Source organism: Polyergus mexicanus, unplaced genomic scaffold (genome assembly GCF_030449975.1).
Source record: "Polyergus mexicanus isolate NDT 795.1 unplaced genomic scaffold, iyPolMexi1.0 SCAF_2, whole genome shotgun sequence".
Lineage (NCBI taxonomy): Eukaryota > Metazoa > Arthropoda > Insecta > Hymenoptera > Formicidae > Polyergus > Polyergus mexicanus.
The window spans coordinates 1,426,102-1,448,906 of record NW_027223322.1 but is presented as its reverse complement, the minus strand read 5'-3'; the positions used below and the strand labels follow the sequence as shown (position 1 = coordinate 1,448,906).

The window sequence follows — 22,805 nt, the reverse complement described above, 5'->3', positions numbered from 1 at the left end:
TAAATACTTTATATTTCATATTATCTAATAGATTTATCCATTGAGTATTTTTTTATATTTGATATATCGCAAACATATCGAAATTATTAGGAAACGTATTAATCTTTGTTAATATTTTGAATGAAGAGTCAATTAGTAATAGTCTGATCTTTTCAAGATTATAATAATTAATAAATACAGTGAAGCGGTGTGAAAAATTAACGAAAAACGATAATAAAAATAAATAGTTTTGAAACTTATATTCTGTATAGTAAAGTTAAAGTGTAATTAAAATTTCGAAAAGAATAAAATTGTGCAAAGAAGAAACAATTTTCAACTATACAATCTCGTAAATTATACATTTAGAAATCGTTTATCTATCAAATATCAAGGAGTTAATATCTCTGAATGGAGGAGATTCTGTACAAACGTATGCAAACGTCTTGCATTTTAATCTAATATAATTTGTTACAAAAAAAAAAAACCCAATTTTTAATTAAATATTGTTTATTTTCAATAAAAACTTATAAGTGAACTCACGACATTATACTTATATTTCTTGTATTTTTAATAATAAGAAAAATTCCTAAGTTAGTAATTTAATCTCTCTAATGAAAAAATTAACCCAGCACATGATATATACAACTTTTGATTCAGTCTCTAACCTTACAATATTGCTAACTATATCTAAATCTCATTAACTTGACAAAATATATTTTATTATTAAAAGAAGAATCTCTTTGTCCACATGCAATTATTACGCTTTACATTTACCTAATTTGTAATTTATTTTCATTAGATATGAAAAATGATTTAATATTTATATATATATATTAAGCATTTGCGAGACAATTTTTAGTAAAATAATATATATGCATTCTTTTACTAAATAAAATTGTTACAAATGCTTATTTTTAACTATTATAAAATTATTGTAAAAATGCAAATAGTGCGAGATATATTGTAGATACTTATATATATGTACATGTAAATGTTCCAGGGAGACCAACAATACATTTCGCAGATCAAAATAGACAGAAAGCTTCTTCGAAGTTGATTTGAAAATTAGTAATAAGTTTGATTTAAAAATGTTCTTGTCAGAAATGCACAAGACATAATTATTGTTTTGTGATTTCCAATATTATACATTTGTGTAATCGCGCTTTAAAAATTTAAAATCCACATTTAAAATTAGCTGAAAAATAATCTTAATCTTTTTTTTTCTTTTTAATTTAAACCTAGTTTATCAGCAAAATTTTTAATCATTGATTATTAACTAAGTGTGATATAATAATAGAAAAAAAGAAATAAAAGAGATATCTGTATGCAACCTTATATACAATCTCATATCTATAATTATGTAAAAATCACACAGCTTTTTGAAAAAATTACACTTGTATTATACATTGCACCTAGGGGGATGAAAATATTTACAAAATGCAAATGTCCAATATAATCGACACATAACCTAACCTTTTAGGCTTATTTTTCTTTTGAGAGTTCCAATTTATGATATTATCTATATCAAATGATTGTTTGAGGTAACAATGTCGTCATCAGAGATCATGTCTTGCAGAGGAATATTTGGTTTCTGCAACAAATAATTAGAAAAGGCGAATGTAATTTGCATCACTAAAAAATTGCAGATGTTACTGATTAAACAATAGTAAGCATTATCTTACTTCGATTACAATTGTGGATGCCATATTGTCTGTGTCATGATATTGTACACCTACATTTGGGGCTGCTATTGCTACAGTATGAATGCTATCGGTGCTGGTTGAAGTTGTGATGTGCTGGGTAATCGTGGAGTTTGCATTTCCTCTACTGGAACCATTATACTCTTATATGCGTAAAATTACCACAATGAGACACTGCTTCTTTATTTTTTTTTTCTTTTAGAATAGAAAATTTGTATTAGGAAAATACAAAGTAACACTTACTTCCGCTTTTTCACTTGACCAGAATGGAAACGGCCGCCCTCGCCACGAATTCTGTTCATCGCATGTCGATGACGGGATTCGTGGAGATATTTCTGCAAAATTCAATCTTATGCTATTTTTGTCTTTATTTAACCTTTTTGCCAATTTAATTATTGCACAAATAGATAACAAATCTAATCTAATACAAAATTGATGTGTTTAAAATAAGATTTAAATTTTTTCTTACGAAACTAGTATTCAAATATATGTGTAAATTTTATTTACATATTAGGGAAATGTTTAGGAAAAATTTGGGAATACATACCGGCCTTTCCTTAGGTATCTTTCCTTCAGCTTCTAGCTTAGCACGTGCTTGACGACGTTTCAATATCCGTCTATATTGTTTTGCATTCACATATAATGGCTCCTCTTCAAGAAGTTCTGCATGAGGTAACGCTACTCTTTGGAACGCTTGCGTTTGTCCGCTATTGCCTGGTTGCACCATCTAATTTTTGCAAAATATAAAATATGTCATTAATTAATTATTATGACACAGAAACAATAATTTCTTTAATTCAAGTAAAATGTATTTATATTAATCAGGATATAAGTAATGATATGTATGGTTAGCATTGCTACAAAGATCGGATAAATAAAAAGCTTGTATACAGCAATAATTACCATAACAACATTTCCCGTTTGTGACATTGTTGATGTAGGACTGCCTAAAGGTTGTACTGGGGCGGTAGTGGCTGCAGTAGTTGCAGCTTGTGATGTTGTACCAGCGATTTGCATGAGATTGCCATTGAGATTTATCACTGCGAATCACAAAAATATACTTAAGAAAAGAGTTGTCTACATAAAAATACACAAGTAGATGCGCATTTTCATGTACCTGTTGGTTGTGGTTGTTGAACTTGACCTTCCAGTTGTACAGGCTGATAGATATAAGTCTGTCCATCAGGGGTTTGAATAATCTGTGGTGTTTGTGGCTGCTGAATAACTATCTGCTGACCAGTATTAGTCAGGCTAGAAACAGGAACTACTTGGATTTGTCCATTGGGCGCTGCTACCTGTATAGCCTGTGGAAGCATCATAGTCTGTCCGCCTTGACCCATTTGAACAACTTGTACGGTACCTCCTGCACCACCAACCACTACTGCTTGTCCCTCGCTGAGTTGCTCCATGATGAAATCTCACTGTGATAATAAAAATCAATTATTTTCAGCCAAACGTGTTAAACAAAAAGATATATTTATGCATTCTCGCTAAATGTAACACAATTTTGATATAATGTATCTATGTACGTACCGTTCATATCATATCGCTATATCGAAATCGTGTTATCGAAATCGCTCTATTATGTTAACGATGCACGAAAAATTCATAGCATAATTTAGGCGGCTTAGAAGGACTCGACGATGGAACGTTGGCGCGAACCTGCCGATTTGGCAACCGTCTCGCGAAGTCCACGTGCGATCGCGCGCGGGATATACGCGCGGTATCGAGGCCATATCTCGCAAGCGAGCAAGCCGACCGTATCGAGGATCGGCGACGCGTGAAAGCGAAAAACGCAACAGCAGGTGCTCGATACACGGGGCTGACACACGCGCTCCGCGACATATGCATTCCTAGCCATACCCTCCCCCCTCGCGGGAAGTCGCGATGTAGTTTGATCGCGGGATGTCGATGAGGAGAGGATGGCGAGTCGCGACCGCCATCGGACACGACGTGAACATCCGCGTGCGGAAGGGAACACGCTATCGCTTCAAATATGGCCGTGCGTGGAGAGGACTTTTTCGGCGTCGGAACGAAGGAGTTGGCTCGCGCGAAGGGCACGGACGCGACCGCGAAATCAGGGTTAATCACGGACGTGGGCGCGCGGCCGCGTATCGGGCTGATGTTTGATAATTTGTGAACTTACATTGGATATTTTCGTGGGCACTTTCCCAATGATTGGTCGACGAATTGAGGACCAATGGTCGGCGATAGTGCGATCCGCGGCTCTTGTGTATTGGTGGCAACCCAACGAACTGCTACTCGAATAGCAGACCGACGCCGAGACCGGTCGATGCCCCTCTGCGTCTCTACGCGATCGGCCAATCGAGCGACGCGTCTCAACCCCCTCCCTCGGAAGCGCGCAGTTCGAAATTCGCGCGTCCGTTAATTCTGCTTCCAAGAATTGTATTGTGAAAGAGATAAAGAGCCGTAATTCGTAGGTTATCCCTTGTAAAGTAAATCACCGTAAGGATAAAACAATTTATATAACTTTGGTTAACGCTGGAAATTTTCGAAAGTTGAAAAATATACAAAGAAAGATCTTCATTCGAGAACCATTATTCATGCTTTAAAGATCTAAAGAGATAGAATCAAATAAAGTTCACTGCATAATTTATGAAGATGAATAAATCTCGTCATACATTTATAATACAAGCTAGTCATATTCTTATATAGGATTTGATTAAATTTATTGAACAATGACAAAATAGTATTTTTGTTTGTTGTATATATGCCTATGTATGTATGTGTATATATATATATATATATATATATATATATATATATATATATATATATATATATATCAATAAAGAATATTACAGTAACAAAGTTTTTTACAATAAAAATGTGCAAAAAATTCATGCACATCTTATCTTTAAACTTGAAGAGTAAAAGAGAAAAGCACATATCTATTCCATAATTGTGAAGCCATTATGCAGCATTCAAACAATAGTAGTATATATATAGATAACATCTTTTATAATACATCTTACCTATTAAAATCAATCCATTATTTTAGCGTAAGCTAGAATTAATTCGAGCTTAGGTCGATTTATTTCTGAAAAATGTATCTTCTTTTGATGCCGTATAATGATGTCAAAATTCTAATCGAATGGGATGAGATTATAAATTAACTGGGGAAACATTTAACGATCACGATAGAAATGGGACAACCAAATCTTCCTTGTGTTCAACTTTTACGTCGCTTAAGGCTGTTACAGCCTTGATGAGCATCTCAGTAATCTGTATGTTCAATTCATTGTGTTAAATATGATGCTATTGTAACAGCAAATACAATAAAAGAAAGTGAAAATCCTTACCAGTTCTTGATCTTCAGCAGCGAGTGGATCAGCTGCTAATATTCGTTCTGGAGCAGGTATATCCTTAAGTAGGCAAGATGCAGTTTCAGGAAGTTTAATTCTACCTGACTCTATTCTCCTTGAGTATGCACGAGACCTATCCATGTATTCGTGCTGTTCTAGATTATGTGTGTCTAATGCACCCACATCTATGACATTGCTGTAAAAAAAAAACAAAGTATAGATCAATAAGATTACTATTATCGCAACTTTTTAAATAAAATTTAAATTTGATTCTATAAAATACATGGCTCGATATTAACAACATTAAAATCAAAAAAAGAAAAAAAGACAGAATATGTAGGAAGAATTTATCAACAAAATAAAATAAACAGAAACCAAAACATGGTATAAATTAAAAAGTTAGTCAGATGTAATAAAATAAAATCCACTCACGCCGCAGTTTCGTGTAAAATTCTATTTAATGCACTCTGTTCATCAGTCTTCTTAGGCACAGAGCTTGCATATTGATTAACATAATCATCACTGGAAGCAAAAAAAAATAAGCATGATTTAATCTAATTACGTAAGAGTTCAAAGTTTCTAAAAACAAAACATCTACGCTAAGATAAATGTAAATAGAAATAAATTCACCTATGTACTCTTGGTATGTTTGTATTATTACTGACAGGATCTACCAGTAGATGTGTTCTTTCGTTCGCTTCTCCAGTCTGCAAATAAATGACATTGTGACAAATACTCGAAGGATGTCAGAGAAATTATTTTTTATTTCTCATATTGTTATCGCATCTTTCTGCTGTTATCTTTATTATCATTATAACGAAATGTTTGTATATACATAATATACATTATGCGTAATTATTACTCGCCAAGTAGGCGTGCTATTCGCGATAATTTGCGAATCACCACGCACATATAACGTTAGTGATAAGGCAACGGGAAGTATCGAAATAAGCGTGACATTTTCGACCGCGGCATTTACCTGCGGACCATTGTCCTCTTTACAGAAACTGTAGCAGCACCCCATATTTGAACAGAATGTCGAACTCGATCTTTACCGATCAGCAAAGTACCATGGAACTGTTATTGCAAACAATCGTTCATTTTTCTTCCGGTAAACAATCGAGTGAATCAGCTGTCAGAGAATCGCTGCGGCCGCGCACAGGACTTTGTGCATGCACACAATCGTAGCTCCGTATATATGTATAAACAAAGGTTGATTAGAGCAGGGTGTACGTAATTATCTGCAGATGCGAAAATCCAGGAGGCGACGAAGCTCGGTACACGTAGCGTCTCTGATGGAACTATAGTATATTGAAGTGAGAGAGGGTCCTCCCTTATTTTAATTTTATTTATAAATTTAAACAGCGAAGTTAAAAATGATTATGAATTATTTATTTTTCTTTTAATTCGTAAAATACATAGAAAATCCATAGAATATTTTTGACTACAAAACTAAATAGTATCAACTAATCAGCGAATCTCTGACAAAGATAGCGATCCATCCAACATATATGTATCCTTTTCTAGAAATTGAATCATTTTCCATTTTTGAAGGCTCATTCCAGTATGTATGTATGTCTAAAGCTCGAGCTCAAGTGAGACAAAATATATGTATACTGGAGTGTTAGAGAGAGAGAGAGAGAGAGAGAGAGAGAGAGAGAGAGAGAGAGAGTGAGTGAGTAAAAAAAACCGAATGTAGAAAGTGCAAGTAACATGATAGTTTACTCCACTTTCTGGGAACTTGAAAACATAACCTGACAGCTGAAACTATATATTCGCCCGTTAGTATATATTGCTGGAGACACTTTAAAACGTATAAAAGAAAAGAAGTTGCGAAAAATTTACTTATTTAAAATTTTATGAATTATATGTAATGTGTATGACAAACGTAGCAGTTAAAATTACAGGCACGTGACTGACAAGTGATATTACAGAGAAGTCGACTAGATCTACACTAAAAATCGGTATTAAATTTTTTATTAGCAGAATTTATTGCTTATGAACAAAAATATTTGACATTTATGTCGGTTGTCAATCTTTCTATAATCTCGCAATTCTAATACAGTAGTCTCAATCATGTCAAGCACAAAGGTAAGAGAGCTTGATATCAATAATAATAGTAGTCGTCTATATCTAATTGTGTATATTTACTAATTATTTGTGTATATTGTATCCGCTATGTATCTACTATTTTTGCTTTCTTATTCTAGGAAGTGACAGAGTTACAAGCATTCAAAACAGTCTTATATCATAGTATAATAATACTCGCGTTACCTGTGATAGCGTTCTTTACAAGCAAGGTTTTCCTCTTTGATGGTACAAAGTATACACATAATAAAATTACAACAAACCTATGATCAAAACTATAATATAATTATCTATAAACTATTGAAAAAAAAAGACCATTTTTTCATTTATCTTTTTACATATATATAAAATGTTATACTATAAAATATTTTTCATCGATGAATTAACTAACCAACTAACCTCTGCAATTTATGTTTAGGTATATTCGGTCTCAACAATGTGCCAAGTAATGTATACTCGGCCTGTGTTGCAGTAATAGTATTACATATTGGCTTAGGAGCATTTATATACAAAGCATATTTTGATGATCGATCGAAAACATCAACAGTCAAGATAGATTAATCCTTTATTATTAAGTACACCTTGGTGACCATACATTTATGACATAATCACAGTCAACATATTTGTTTTAGATAGCATTAAAGTGAAATTTTGATATGCTGATACTACAGCATCTGTTAATATGATTTTTCCTCACTCTTGTTACAATTAAGTTATCGACAATTGCTATTTAATTATTATGCTATTAGCAAAATTGATAAACAATATACTAATACGTGCAATATATGTATTTATGTAAAAGCGAAAATTCCACAAAAAAAATTTATATTCTAAAATTCTTTCAATATTACACAATGTTCGCAGTGTGTATTTCAAATATACCGTTTAATGTTCACACTATTGTTAAACTATCTCACATATATATTTTCACCTGTATGAACAAAAATACAATATAATCATATGATGGATTTAATACGATTCTTTGCTAATTAAGTCTAAATTATTATCATTTATGCAATTTCAATCTTTGAAATAATGTGACTATAGCAATACAAAGGATTACAATAATTTGTGTAGTCTTAATTTAAAGAACAAGATAGATGCCCATATTTCTCTCTTTATATAATGTGGGGTCAGTGATCGATATTTATATTATATTATGTAATCAGAATCCATAATTTTATAAATTTTGAAACGTCCAAGACATTTATTGCATTTCAATGTAACACAAATGCATTATAATTATTAATTATTGAAATAATAAATATCGACTATGTAATTAACACAATTATTAAAATGATAATCATAATATTATAAGAAAAAAACATTTTGTTATTAACAAATTTATTTAGTTTTTTTTTATATTTAACATAATTGCAAATGAAATAAAGAACATATTATTTTTTTAAATGTGTATATAATATATTACTATATACACATATTATAGAATTAAAATATAAATTATGAGGAATTAACGTTTCCATGAAAAATTAAATATTCAATAAATGAAACTCATCATCAATTGATATCTGGCAATTTCTAAATAATGATAATGAATTTTCTGAATATAATATTATTTCACCAGATATATCTCTTAAAAATAAACATGATAGTCTCTATGTTATAAACTTATCTTAATACACAAGAATCACAAAAGTAATTTAACAATATATGTGTAAAATATTCAAAAACACAAAAAAGAGAGTTTGTTGTGGAAAATTTTATGATTTGAAGAAACAAAGTATTTTTTTAACACACATTTTTTACATCTTGCTAATACTAATTATATTATACACGCGTAATTTGCGACTCTCTTAGTTGCTAAAAGTGGTGTGGGAACAAAGTTAGGCGCGAGAGTGAAATATGGACTTCCGTCTATTTTCTATATTCTAGAAACAATTAAATTTTCGCTATAATTTCTATATGCTGAGGTACAATGGCTTCCGATTATAAGCACGATTTTTCACTCTATTGTATAAGCAAGCGATTATCCCTGCTAACTCTTGAATGAATCGATCTAAAAAGTCTTACCTGATCATTCGGCTGTCATCTGGCCGAGTTTAAGTTTAAGCTTTGATGCTGAAAGATACCTTGCAACATGCTTACAATCAGAAGTCAATATATAATATAGCAATATAAATATAGTGATAAAGCAATATACTATGTCATTGTGTAAATGCCTACAAATTATGTACAATGATATATCTAACCGAATTATCGATTTTTTTCAGAAAATAATTTTTGTAGTAAAAAACAATGGTTTGAATCAAACTAAAAAGGAGAAAAGAATTAAGACGAATTCCTGTAACATCTTTGTCCATGTCTTCTAAATATTAAAGCAGATTTGGCAAAATCTTGATTAGTGAAATATTAATTTATTTCAAATAAATATTATTTCAAAAACATTATAAATGCAACAAGAAAACTTGTGACAGTATTTGCTGTCGACCGCATGAGAAAATATTGGAATGAATAATTATTATAAATTATAAATGAATAATTATTATAAATTTAATAATATTATTAAAAATAAAACATCAACAGAGCAACATTATCTAGTTCACAATTTAGTTTGGCCAATTAGATCTAATATAGCTCGCATTCTATATATTAAAAGTTGCAACATATGTTTCATTATTCTTTTTACTGGCAATAGTTTTGAGGTTGCTTTTTCAAGTATTCATCCAAAAGCAGTTTTATGTATGTATTTTAGAAGCATACTGAAAACTTAAACGAGAGATTTTTTTTCTTAAAAGTAAGAGTTTTATTATTTTGCGTTTTTTTAGGATGCTTGCGCTTCTTCCTCTTTGTTCAAACAGTAATTATACCTACGATACTCTTTTCAAACAAGAGAACATTTATTGTTGTAGCACACATTCTTTTGTAAATTTCAATTCTTTACTTTTTCAATACGCTTACACTGGTTACGGTAATATGTGTCATTAAATAGTTCAGTTCACCAGATTGATAGATGTTACAGAGGGGAAGGAAAAAAAGGAGCAAGAAAGATAATCATGTGTGCAATCCGGCTATGGTATGTCAGGCGCTTGCGAGACATGATAAACATGTTTTATCCAAATATGAAATATTCGCTATTTCAATAGATTAGATTTAATATATTATTAAAAACATATAAGTTGTGGTGACCGTTACTCGATATCCATCTTCTCTTCTTCCGCTTGCTGTTGATTGGGCTGATTGTGATTGTTACCTTGGGCATTTTGATTCTGATTATTCTTCTGTTCATCGGCCGATTTGTCTTTCCGCTTTTCCTCCTTTGGCGGCTCAATTTTAGGTTTAGGTTTGTTGAGAATAGGTAATACCACGCTGTCCAATGACTATGATCAAGTAACAAAAAAAATTAATATATTGATATTATGTTGCAGGAAAACATTTATGCGATTACAATCAATATTTTTTTTTTTTATACGTACTTGTTTCTCGGCACGGATTTGCGCCACGGTGACTGGCGGTTGTTGCGTACGGAGCAAACTCGCAAGCAACATACGCTTCTCCTCCAACCATGTCCATTTCTCTTGTACCGTTTTCTCAACCGTTTTCACTTCTTCCTCCGTTAGGTGAGAATATTTATCGTCTTTACCAATTGACGCTTTTATCTGATCAAGACCTTTTTTAGCCAGTTGTAATGCTACTGCTAATTCTTCTAATGCATGAGACCTCCCTTCGAATTCTAATCTCCTTTCTTTTATTGGTTCCCCTTGAGACTAATAAAAAGAAAATATTTTAAAAAGATTCTAATTTATAAAAATAAAAGAGTTTTGAAAAATTAAGAGAAAGAGAAACTTTTAAATAAATCATCATATTAGCGATGTTCTCTCTTTCTCGATCGAATGACATACTTTTAAGCGCGTTAATCGCTCGGAGTAAATCTGTCGTTGGCAATCTTCTCCTTCTTCATACAGCCAATTTTCAGTGTCATCTAATGTACGATACAATGATTCCTTATCTGCTTCTGTGATGAATGTAGCTAATTGATTCTCTTCGGACAATTTAGCACGTAGATCGTAAACGTATTCTTCTAAAGCGTTACGCGCGTCAACTCGTTCTTTTTCCTGTTTATCCTCGGCGATCATTTTGCCCTGTTCGCGAACAAAATGCATGAAATTACATAATGATCCAATGTCATACAGATAAGCTTTTCCGCTATAATTGAAGACAAGTTGATGTAACGTTTATACAAGGTAACATAAGTTACATAATGTCCGAGCAATATACATTGAATGCTACATACCTCTTTTTCTACTGCAGCATCGAGATCTCGTAGAGATAATCCGCAAACATTAGCTTCAATAGGCAAGTCAATTGTACGAATTGGAATCTTTTTCTTGCCTTTATCGTCGCCTTTATCATCTCCCTAAAACAGAAAGAATTTATCAAAAATTTAACACATTTTTTTCTCCGCACTTGCGTTTTTGCGCACAAACCTATAATGAAAAGTTCGTTTACAAGAAAGTTTATTCAATTATCTATCTTATAGTCAATTTTAACAATTTAGAATACACAACTTCAGAATATCATGCATAAAATGTATACTTTTGTGTGTATATATATGTACAGATTAAAAAATCTTATCTTTATGAGTATTTATTGCAATACTTTCTTGAAACGCTTTTTTTTTTATTTTTATCATAATTTTATAACATTTTCAAGTATATATTTAATGTAAGAATGCTGAACCAAATTAAACAAATTTATATGAGAATGAAAAAAACTAAACTGGAATTCAGATGATGATAAATATGAGGCAAAGATAATGGGGTACACTTTTAGGTGTGTGCACAGTTTTGAATTCGTATAGTGTCTCATTTCAAAAGAGATAGAATAATAGTAAATCTTTTTATAATCTTTCTTTTTATATAATATAATATAATAAAAATAGATCATTGCACACTTTTCTATACGAATGGAAAACTGATCAGCGTTGCCTGCCTTTATAATTTAAGAATATTTATATGGTATGTATACTAATGCTTTTATCAGGTTCACTGTCTCTTTTCCTTCTGCGACCTAATATGTAGAATAGTAGAGCAAGACAGACAGCACGGCATGACACAGCTGTTCTTGGACCCATATGCATTAGCAAAACGATTGTCAGAATTAAATAATATCATGAACTATGCAATGTTACTTCATATTTCATGAAAGAGCACAAGCTTAATCTTTTTCTAGATTCTTATGCCGCTCGATAGCCGAGTTTGCAGAAGAAATCGACACAGGGTTTAAAATTCTATGGTTGAGCCCCCAAACGTCATGCATCTTCCATAAGTAGAACTGAAGAATCGTAACAGTTCATAAAGACCTAACTGGACTAGATACGATACACAAAACATTGCTTGCACTATGCATTTCAATAAAAGGCGATGTGCATAAGAGCAAATGACAAGCTTCTAAATTCTAAACATAACTAATTCTAAGAACAATTGCATTATAAATGAAATAGATATAATATCAAGGCCATAAAAAAAAGAACAAATTTCTCTCACAATTGCTTTACAAAAAGGAGAGTAAAGAATGCTGGTTCAAATTAATCGCTAAAGAAACAAAATATGTAAATATGCATTTGGTGTACTCAATTGACAAGTGTACCATTTGCATTCTATAAAGCGATTGCGATTACTGTGCACTCATCTTTAAGATGAGGTGACTGCGTCAGATTGAGTTTTGCCTCAAGGTGAATGACAAGACATCTAGCATGATAGAAAGCAAAGAATATCTAAATTATTCGGCCCTAATTTATGAAGGATGCTCACAATAATACTATTAACAAAACAATGCCAACAATTAAGCTTAAAATTTAGTGTACACATATGTCTCAATATGAACATATGCGTATGGGTCCAAGAGTAGAGATAGTATGCCCCGTACCGAGCTGAACCAAGAGAGAATCCTGGAGGAGTAGGAAGGGGCAGAACCCCTAGCACTTTTTCCACCATCATCAGCATCTGAGTTCCGTCGTGTCTTATCCATGCTCACCTAAACCACAATAAACTCACATAATCATGCACCTGAACACTTTAATGATGTGTAAGATTGCGCATCAGCATAGAATTTCATTCCAAATTTTTCATACTCTGTATATTATGATGTAATATTTTCTAATGAATTGAATGAATCGCGATATTATGGTATGACACTATCATTAACCCTCCTTTTGTCACTATCCAATTTTTAGAATATTATAATAAAATTACAAACCTCTGGAGCTGGAGGTTCGTTTGCTTGTGCTTCTTGATCGGATTTATCTTTTTTATCTGCCGAATGTGAATCAACATCCATATTATTCTGTTGTTGCTGCGCCTCTTCTTCTTCTTTCTCTTGTTGAGTCGGCTCGCGTTTTTCGATAAGTGATGCCGACGCTATAGTCAAAATACCATTCAAATTCACTCTTACCTTCACCTTAACTTTCGCCGATTCTCCCTCTGGTGTGGCTTTTACATTCTTTATTGTGAATGTTCCTGCATATAAACAGATGATGAGTATAAATTAAATATATGTGACACTATCTTAAATACATGTCAACATATTTTTCATTATTTTTTTAAATCTTTACAGATAAAACAAAATTATATCAAAATGAGAAAAACAAAAATAAATTTGCGTACCAATGAATGATTGAGGATAGCATGGAGGTGGTATACTGTAACTGGCAGTAAGTGTAAATGGATTCGAACGGTAAAACGTTAACATCTTCGAGAATGGTACAGGATGATTATGCCCAAACACTTCCATTTCACTGAAACATTAAGCAAAATTAGGAGAAACAGTCGATTTTCATCAACGGTAATACAGGATAATAGGAATTACGCGATACATACCCTTCTTCACCTTGAGTAGCATCCCATGTTAGTTTCAAGGGATACGGCTGTATATCTGTAACCGAAAATTCACGAACGCGCACAGCAGGGCTGAGCATAGCGCATTGCAACGCGCAACCACGAGCGACCGCTTCGTCCTGATTCAGAGTTGTCGATATCGGTCGACCAAAGACTTCCTCCACTAAACGTTTGATAGCAGGAACGCGGCTCGATCCTCCCGCCATCTCGACCGCATGAATTTCTTCCGCCTTCAATTCTAGTAAGCATTTTCTCGTTAATATTGAAGATCAATGTGACTAGATAGATCGCGCATAAGAAAAAAAAAAAAGTATCATTCGCCAAAACTTACTCGAATCTACTAAGCATTGCTTCAAAGTTTTTTCGACGCGATCAAATAAATGGGCGCAGAGCGTTTCCATCTCGTTACGATTCATTTGGGCATGTACGTCCTTCTCTTCCATAAAGCATTCGATATTCAAGGGAAGGTTGGTCGAATTAGCCGACATTTGTTTCTTCAGTTTCTCGGCTTCTGCCAACAATCTTAAGTATGCTCGCGGATTGGTGTGTACGTCAATATTATATCGCGTTTTAAATTCTTTAGAGAATTGTTCTGCCAGAATAATGTCGATATTTCTTCCACCCAATTGAGAATCAGCAGTACTTGCTAACATCTTAAAAAAAAAAAAAAAAGATAAAAAATAAAAAAAAAATAAAAAAAAATAAAATAAAATAATAATAATTGGGCATTTTTTGGGGGGATATAACACAAAAATGATTTTTTGTAATAAAAAATTATATAATATACTGACCTTAAGTTTGCCTTTATGAAAGGCACAAACGCTCACTTGTAAGCTAGCATTACCGCAATCCACAAAAACAACATTTCTAGGAGGTGCATCTACTGCTGGTAAATCCTGTTTATAAATACCATAACAAAGAGCAGTAGCAGTGGTCTCGTTAAATAATCTTAGAACATTAAGGCCCGCGATCCTAGCAGCATCAAGTAGAGCTTGACGTTCAGCTTGAGTAAAATATGAAGGAACTGATATAACACAATCATTAACAGCAGTTTGTAGAGCTGTTTCAGAAATATCTTTCAACTTTGTAAAAAGCATAGCAGTAATTTGTTCTGGTGAAAAAACGTGCTCTTCTTCCAAGTATTGTACCTAAAAAAGATAAAAATAGTAAAACAACAAAATATAGAAATTGACATATATTATATTTAAATGTGCTCTTTGATAATGCATTATTTAATTCCGGATAATATATAGTAAGCAATATTAATGTGTATGAATCATTCTAAAAGATATAAATAAGATATGGGTCTTTTCAGAAATGACAATCTTGGCAAACTGCCTAGATTGCTCTTGATTCTTGATCATTAAATTATATGAAAGAAATTATAATTATTAAAATATTAAACAAATTTCTGTTGCAAGTGTTTCTTTTTTTTATATTTTCTGTTAAGACTTACAATTAAATGTATAATCTCAAATATCTTTATAAACAGCATTGAAGTTATAGGGATTCACAAGATTATTCTCTTTAATGTCTGGCATGATACTTACATGTATGCCAATGCTTCCATCAGCTTGTGGAGTTACTTTGTAGGGAAGAGACCGCAGTTCGGATTGAACTTGCGGGTCATTGTACTTTCTACCTAATAATCTTTTGAAACCATGGATGGTATTCTTCACATTAGTCACCATCTGATTCTTGGCAGCTACTCCAAGTATTCGATTTTTTCCACTGAATGCCACACATGATCTAGGAGCCGTAACATTATTTTTTACTTTAATGATAAATTTAATCTCAAAAATTTATATATATATTATTTAATTTATACGAATATTTGTTTTTCAGATTTATTTCATATTATATAAGGCAATTATTTTAGAGTTATACAGATTATACATATACATATGTGCTTCTCGAAAACATTATTCCTTGGCCTAGTCTATGTTTGGACAGATAAAGACCATGTGGTAATTACTTATCTAATTTGTGGTATAAATTACTCTTTAATCACACAATACATACATATATATATATATATAATATTCAAGCATATATAATAGAAACGTTGAAAAGATTAAAACTACCAATGTCTTAATCACTCTGTCTTATTCACATTATTATCGACACACACAATCCTTGTAGAAAAATATTTTCTCTTTTTTTTCAAATCATATAATAAATATTACACTATTACATGCAATATAATATACATGCAGTATACAAGAAGCACATACAAATGTTATAGAGAAATTAAAATATTCGTGAATAATTGAAAATCGCTCAGAATTTGAAAAAATTATTTTTTTGCGACATATATATTATCTCTCTCTCTCTCTCTCTCTCTCTCTCTCTCTCTCTCTCTCTCTCTATATATATATATATATATATATATATATATATATATATATATACATATATGCGTGTGTAATGCAATTAATCTTTAATGAAGCAATTACATGTCGGTTGTCAGCGATTGCGGCTAAGGATAAATATAAGCGCATTGACAACTCCCAAAGAGAAGCAAAGAAACGCGCCGCGATTGAAGCGGGACTTTTTGGGATGCTCCCGAAAACACGTGAACGGACACACACATGCATATGTAACATCGTATATTGTATATAGTATACTCTGGTAATGAGATGCCTGTAAATGGTAATGCGATCTAGAGAACGATAATCCGCGCGCGCGCGCGCGCGCGTAAATGTGTGTGAACTACTATATATCATGCTGTTATTTTCCATTGGAAAATTTCCTGGAATTCCACATCGCAGAGTTGACGAGAATCAATTACGAGCGTAATTTCGAGTTTCGATGTGACCCCGACGCACGTGACATTAACAAGATGATCGTGTGCCTTTTTGTCGCACGTACACATAGACTCGAAACTCGATGCCGGTCGTAAAGTGTTTCTTTTTTTCGCAGCGTGAAAGCATTATACGAAAGTTTTCCCATTCCCCGTGCGTGAATGCTTAAAACCGCAAATCGTACCGACAATCAGAATTGTACAACGATTGCGAATTATATATAGGAGCGGAAATGAGAAAAAATTCTTTTTCTAAATTGTATCTTAAAATATAGACAGAGAGAGAGAGAGAGAGAGAGGAAGAAAGAGAAAGAGAGAGAGAGAGAGAGAGAATTAGTTGAGTTTTTCGCAGACGTAAGAAGTCGCAGTTGCCAAGGTCGCGACGGGTGACCGGCGGGTAATACCGGTATCCTTGTCGAGAGCGTGACCGCGAGCATCTCGCGGGGGAGGAGGGTAATGGTGACTGACTCACGGTGTGCTACGAAGACTGTAATCGTTCGCTATAGTCTCGATGCCACCGGCGCGCGCCACGGCCACATAACAGCTCTCGTTCCCAAAGTCGATCCCGATCACGGACATCGCAGCCATGGCTGTTTGTGGGAAGCCTTAAAATCGACACTTCCTCTGTGAAAGACGCAGGAAGGACACCCGGTCGGTAGCGCGTTCTCGCCGAGGAAGGATTCTCTCGCGGCACCAACGCCGATTCACAATTGGTCGCACGACACAACACGACGAGAAGTGAGCTCCGATGTGCGTACGATACACGCTCGCGCGCGCTCGATGCTTCGAGGGAAATGCAATGCCTCTCTCTCTCTCTATGCCGTACAAGTATGGTATACCGACTTCTTCCGAGTCAGCTTCAAAACTGGCCAATCATGACTGTGCACGAAAGTGCGGCGATTGGTGCGCCGCGCGCGTCTGGAATATTCTGGAAACCCGCGGAGATTGGTGGAATCGTCGGGCGCGACGTTTCTCGAAAAATCGAACGATCGACCGCCGTGGCTCGCGTCTCGCGTCTCGCGCCTCGCGCCTCGCGCTACGAACGACGAGTAATTTGCCACGCGATCAAGATGAAAGGTTCGACGAAGTACGAAATTATTTCTACTCGTGACGCGATCGAAGTGCGATTATTTGAATTTCAATGCGGATAGCGATAGTTGGTAGATTCTTCGATGTCGCGCAATATGGCGGCTGTAGATACGAGACATCGAGAAGGATTTTCGGAATTGTATTTTCGAATTGTAGCAAAGTTTGTAAACAGTTTCTCACAGATAAATATATTATTTTAACATATATTATAAAAACAAGAAAACTATATACGAGCTATAATATATATTAATTATCTAATGTGATATATATAGTTTAATTATTATAATAGTATATTTAATAATTATAAAAAAAAAGATCGAGAAAATAAAGAGAAACAAAGACATATATCTTGTGTGTGTGTGTTGCTCTTATATTTATTATAATATATAAAAAAAAACACAGTCTCTCTTATTTGTAAAAAAATAGATTATTATTTACTATTATGTCCCATGGAGATTTTTTAGAACTTTCTTACGAAATATTTTCTATAATTTCAGAAGATTGTCGAAATCGTTACTTGTTGCTATAGAGACGATATTCATGACACGCTGTAAAAATTATCGATTAATTCCAGTTGTGTGGATCGTGTAAACATAATAAACCGACGCCAAATAAAGACAGTTGTTATAGCAACTATCTGTAATCTGTAAGTCGGTGTCTGTAATAATCTATCCATCTGACATCTGACATCGGTTTGCGTCGACGCTCGACACGTGACGTTTTCAAACTAGTCCTAGTCGGCAACACGGTGGCAAATTAGGCGCAAAAATTGACAGATCGAAATGTCACGATTATACGTATCGAAATTATGCTCCATGATGAAAAACGCCAGTACGCCGGAGTGCGTTTTGAGCCGATTTCATCTTAAATACAGTGATCGAGCAAACAGCGCGATGTGTCAGAGAGGTTATACTCAGTATCCCTCACAACTGGCATCGCGGATTTATCCGTTGTACAGACTGTTTGACAGAGTATTGTCCGATTGTCCCGTGAAACTTTCAACAACGGCGAAAGAAGAATACAGAAAATACGACTACAAGTACAGAAGACATTACAAGCATCTTGGAATCCTTTTAAGCGGTCTTGGATTTATAGTGGCATTTTGCGATGCTCCATGTTTATTAGGTAGGTATATTATTGTATATATTATTGATGTATGTGCGTGTGTGAAAAGTATATATAACATTAATATGAATAAATGAAGAAATAATCGCGATGATTCTTTGCAGAAAAGAGATTTTTTCGTTCTGCTCAGTATGGTAATATTTCAGAATTAAACAAGGTAAGTTTTGTGATAAAAATACAAATTTTTAAGAGAGGCATTATATAAAGTTACCACACAGATTAAAGAGAATCATAATTCATTGGAAACTTTTTATTTTTTAATTATTTTCTCATATAGATAATCATTCTTAAAAAAGCAAAGAGATACCGATAGTATTATATGTTTCAGGCTATAGCGGATGGCATTGATGTAAACATTAGACATCCATTGGGTTGGACAGCGTTACATACTGCTGCTATAAATCAGAAAGTAGAAGTCGTTAAAATTTTGTTGCAAAATGGCGCCGATGTTAATGCAGGAGATAATTTTGTTAATGTATATAGGACCGCTATGCAAATGGGCTTACATTCTTTGGATGGTATTTATATTCTATATTATTTATAATATTCCATATATTTCATTCTCTTATAAATATTATAACTCAAGAATATATACACCTTTTGTACAATATATGTAGAATTTATATTAATAATTGATTTCATATTGGATGTTTCAGTCCTTATGAAGAGAGAGGAAGAATTTTCTGATCGATTGAATAATCGTGCTACGTTTCAAGGTTTTACAGCGTTGCATTACGCCGTGTTGGCCGATTCAAAAATATGTGTGAAAGCATTATTAGATGGAGGAGCAAATCCAACTGTAGAAAATGAAGCTGGCCATCGAGCAGTTGAGTATGCTACAGAAGGAGAAATCAAAGAAATGCTCATCAAACATGCTATTAAATACGATGAAATAGTAAAAGAGAAGGTATGTATCACAAAATTATATTTCTTTTGTCGTATATGTTTTCTGTGTGTAAGATTACGTGAAAGTAGAAATATTTGCACGATAATATAATATAAATAAGAATGTCTGCTTCAGGAAGCGGAGGAACGTCGTCGATTTCCATTGGAACAACGTTTGAAACAACATATTGTTGGACAGGAAGGACCAATTTCTATTGTTGCATCTAGTAAGATTATTTGATCATTTTCATTCTGAAATAGTTAACAAAACATTTATTACAAATGATTATATATATTATTTAATATTATTAGCTATTAGGAGGAAAGAAAATGGTTGGATAGATGAAGAACATCCACTGGTATTTCTCTTCTTGGGTTCGTCAGGCATTGGCAAGACAGAATTAGCTAAACAATTAGCTGCTTATATTCACAAGGATAAGCGAGACAGTTTTATTCGATTGGATATGTCTGAATATCAAGCAAAACATGAGGTTGCAAAATTAATTGGAGCACCACCAGGGTATAATCTATATTATTATTATTATTGTGATACCTTAATTTTTCAATTTAATTATTTTTCAAGCATATATGTCTCAAATTTGCATGTATTATATTAAGAGTTTTATATTGTAATTATTAAATTTTCATTTTCATTACAGATATGTGGGACATGATGATGGTGGACAATTAACCAAACTTTTAAAAAAACATCCTTCTGCTGTTGTACTATTCGATGAAGTTGACAAAGCCCATCCTGATGTTTTGACTATTCTACTACAGCTCTTTGATGAAGTATTTATTCATAATTTAAATCACATTTGTCTATTCTTATGGTGTTTTTAAATAAAGCAATTACTTTTACTCTTAAGGGAAGATTGACTGATGGTAAAGGAAAGACAATCGAATGCAAGAACGCCATTTTCGTAATGACATCAAATTTAGGAAGCGATGAAATTGCAGAGCATGCAATGCAACTTAGAACAGAAGCTGAAAGCTTATTAAACCATAGGCTAATTAATACTTCTGATGAAGATCAAGAACCAGAACGTATTGAGATATCTCGTAACTTTAAAGATCAAGTGGTACGTACACTAGAAATAAAAGCAAAAGATGACTCAATTTAAGCATAGATTGGAAAGTTGCATAATAAAATCGCCTCACAGGTACGTCCGATACTGAAAGCTCATTTTCGGAGAGATGAGTTTCTGGGAAGAATAAACGAAATAATATATTTTTTACCATTTTCCCGGGCAGAGCTAATAAAATTAGTCACCCGGGAATTGGAAGCATGGGCTACGCGTGCAAAAGAAAAGCACATGATCGAATTAAAATGGGAAAGAGAGATCCTATCGGTATTGGCAGATGGGTACGATGCCCATTATGGTGCTCGTTCTATTAAGTACGAAGTAGAAAGGCGTGTTGTCAATCAATTAGCAGCAGCTCATGAACGCGGGCAGCTTGGTATCTAATTTCTTTATATATATAGCCTGGTTTATATATTGCATAATTTTTCTGACATTTTTTTTGTACAGGTAAAGGATGTTGCGTATTGTTAAAAGCAAAGTGGCATGAAAGCGGCGCAAGCATAACCCTTTCTGTTCGGCAAAAGGGTTCAAAAAATTTTGTCGATATTATAGAAACAGATAAATTGACATCAAACGTTAATTCAAAATTTTTATAATTGGTGCTATATATATAGAAAGAAAGGATGGAATTTTATTTCAATACTTGTACATAAATACAATCTACTATCATCTGAAGAAGAAGTATATATATATATATATATATATATATAGAACTTGATCATTTTGTAATATGGTACAGTATATAAACATAAACAGTATATAAACAGTATATAAAACATAATGTACATTGATTTATAGTTCAAATGTATAAAAGATATAATAAAATGTATGAAAAAAAGATTGGGAAATATGTTTTATAAGTTGCAAGTCTGCGAGGTAAATGTCGGATAGAATACATATAGTTTCTGATGTAAATAACTCTTTATTTTAGATGCAATTATGATTGGATCGAGAATACATTACAAGAAAATATTAATTACACATCACATTTAAAATACATTACTTGCTCTTCGCGGTGTGTATGTGTATGGAGACGAGAGACTTACTTTTAAAAACTCTTCAAAACTCGTCGCAGCAAGAACGTCCTTTCTGCCTTATTTTAAAATCACGACACAAGTAAGATAAAACAATCCTTCTTATCCTTATTATTGGCAGGACAAACGTCACCATGTTTTTCACTTTTAAAATCTCTTGTTAATTAAGATATTAAGTGAGGCTCTTCTTGGTATACCGTATAATGCAAGGCAAATTCAGGTTCATCAATAGGTGCGTTTATTGATTGAAGAACCACGAACGAGTTTTCTTTTCATTCACATAAAAAATATAACAACTCGCGCTGGTTCTGTAAAACAACCGATGTGTCGCAACATCAGTTTTTCATCGGTGAACAATTGAGTTTTCAGCGTACACGTCAAATAAGTCGAGTTAATTTTTTTCATTTGGTATAAATATAATTTGACATAAGCTTTGAAAAATTGAGCTCCTTATGTAACGAGAACATGTGTAAGTATATTTTATAAAGAACTCTTCGTCGACGTGATGTAGAATATAGAATACATATCGAAAGTACATTTCAGCAGACACCCAAGATGATTGTACGGTAAACATATATATGTATATATGTATATATATAAGAACATTTTTGTCAAGAATTTATATTAATATAGTGCGACTATAAAAACGGAAATCAATAATAGCAATTGGTGATAAATTATACGAATATTTTTTTGGATATAACATTTTAATTTTTTTTTTTTTTTTATTGATTTCAGATTCGACATTTCAATTTTATTCGCATTTTGCTCTTACTATCTGATCTCAGTTTTTTATTTGTAAAGCATTGTTTTACGGATGAAGTTTTTTAATACCAA

At 33.1% G+C, this 22,805-nt stretch overlaps 6 protein-coding genes across 13 annotated transcripts in view; 3 read left to right on the top strand and 3 right to left on the bottom strand.

Moving 5' to 3' along the window:
* LOC138943016 (uncharacterized) overlaps positions 1-22,805 on the top strand; it is a 129,817-nt gene that overhangs the window by 45,140 nt on the left and 61,872 nt on the right. The gene's annotated exons all lie outside the window — the stretch shown is intronic.
* On the bottom strand, positions 139-4,040 carry Nf-ya (nuclear factor Y-box A). Of its 3 annotated transcripts, none has more exons than XM_070313726.1 (7): positions 3,213-3,801; positions 2,797-3,100; positions 2,583-2,719; positions 2,227-2,406; positions 1,923-2,014; positions 1,662-1,803; positions 139-1,570 (listed from the first exon to the last, which is right to left on the bottom strand). In XM_070313726.1, the coding sequence occupies exons 2-7, from the start codon at positions 3,086-3,088 to the stop codon at positions 1,499-1,501; spliced, it is 915 nt and encodes a 304-aa protein (XP_070169827.1). In that variant the 5' UTR covers positions 3,089-3,100; positions 3,213-3,801; the 3' UTR covers positions 139-1,498. The 3 variants fall into 3 exon arrangements, with proteins under 3 accessions (XP_070169827.1, XP_070169823.1, XP_070169814.1); XM_070313722.1 differs by lacking the exon at positions 3,213-3,801 and adding an exon at positions 3,826-4,040 and having other exon boundaries at positions 141-1,570; positions 1,662-1,806; XM_070313713.1 differs by having other exon boundaries at positions 141-1,570; positions 1,662-1,806.
* Lamtor1 (Late endosomal/lysosomal adaptor, MAPK and MTOR activator 1) lies at positions 4,574-6,210 on the bottom strand. Its single transcript, XM_070313753.1, has 5 exons — positions 5,985-6,210; positions 5,636-5,712; positions 5,438-5,527; positions 5,003-5,201; positions 4,574-4,925 (listed from the first exon to the last, which is right to left on the bottom strand). The coding sequence occupies exons 1-5, from the start codon at positions 6,027-6,029 to the stop codon at positions 4,836-4,838; spliced, it is 501 nt and encodes a 166-aa protein (XP_070169854.1). The 5' UTR covers positions 6,030-6,210; the 3' UTR covers positions 4,574-4,835.
* LOC138943175 (vacuolar ATPase assembly integral membrane protein VMA21 homolog) lies at positions 6,673-8,475 on the top strand. 4 transcript variants are annotated; one of them, XM_070313783.1, is made up of 5 exons: positions 6,674-6,786; positions 6,913-6,969; positions 7,071-7,096; positions 7,216-7,321; positions 7,512-8,475. In XM_070313783.1, exons 3-5 carry the CDS (start codon positions 7,082-7,084, stop codon positions 7,652-7,654), a joined length of 264 nt encoding a protein of 87 aa, XP_070169884.1. In that variant the 5' UTR covers positions 6,674-6,786; positions 6,913-6,969; positions 7,071-7,081; the 3' UTR covers positions 7,655-8,475. The 4 variants fall into 4 exon arrangements, with proteins under 4 accessions (XP_070169875.1, XP_070169884.1, XP_070169868.1 ...); XM_070313774.1 differs by having other exon boundaries at positions 6,673-6,969; XM_070313767.1 differs by having other exon boundaries at positions 6,678-6,786; positions 6,913-7,096; positions 7,512-8,472.
* Positions 8,557-17,608, bottom strand: Hsc70cb (heat shock protein 70Cb). Of its 2 annotated transcripts, XM_070313567.1 has the most exons (12): positions 17,223-17,608; positions 15,498-15,696; positions 14,739-15,095; positions 14,279-14,600; positions 13,930-14,185; positions 13,717-13,847; positions 13,310-13,569; positions 12,980-13,087; positions 11,346-11,468; positions 10,954-11,193; positions 10,528-10,818; positions 8,557-10,431 (listed from the first exon to the last, which is right to left on the bottom strand). In XM_070313567.1, the coding sequence occupies exons 1-12, from the start codon at positions 17,336-17,338 to the stop codon at positions 10,243-10,245; spliced, it is 2,592 nt and encodes an 863-aa protein (XP_070169668.1). In that variant the 5' UTR covers positions 17,339-17,608; the 3' UTR covers positions 8,557-10,242. The 2 variants fall into 2 exon arrangements, with proteins under 2 accessions (XP_070169668.1, XP_070169671.1); XM_070313570.1 differs by lacking the exon at positions 12,980-13,087 and having other exon boundaries at positions 8,578-10,431; positions 17,223-17,607.
* LOC138943055 (mitochondrial disaggregase) lies at positions 17,137-21,631 on the top strand. 2 transcript variants are annotated; one of them, XM_070313583.1, is made up of 11 exons: positions 17,137-17,978; positions 18,337-18,964; positions 19,069-19,121; positions 19,293-19,482; positions 19,621-19,871; positions 19,986-20,076; positions 20,162-20,369; positions 20,509-20,641; positions 20,719-20,931; positions 21,013-21,310; positions 21,382-21,631. In XM_070313583.1, the coding sequence occupies exons 2-11, from the start codon at positions 18,622-18,624 to the stop codon at positions 21,528-21,530; spliced, it is 1,929 nt and encodes a 642-aa protein (XP_070169684.1). In that variant the 5' UTR covers positions 17,137-17,978; positions 18,337-18,621; the 3' UTR covers positions 21,531-21,631. The 2 variants fall into 2 exon arrangements, with proteins under 2 accessions (XP_070169684.1, XP_070169678.1); XM_070313577.1 differs by having other exon boundaries at positions 17,137-17,999.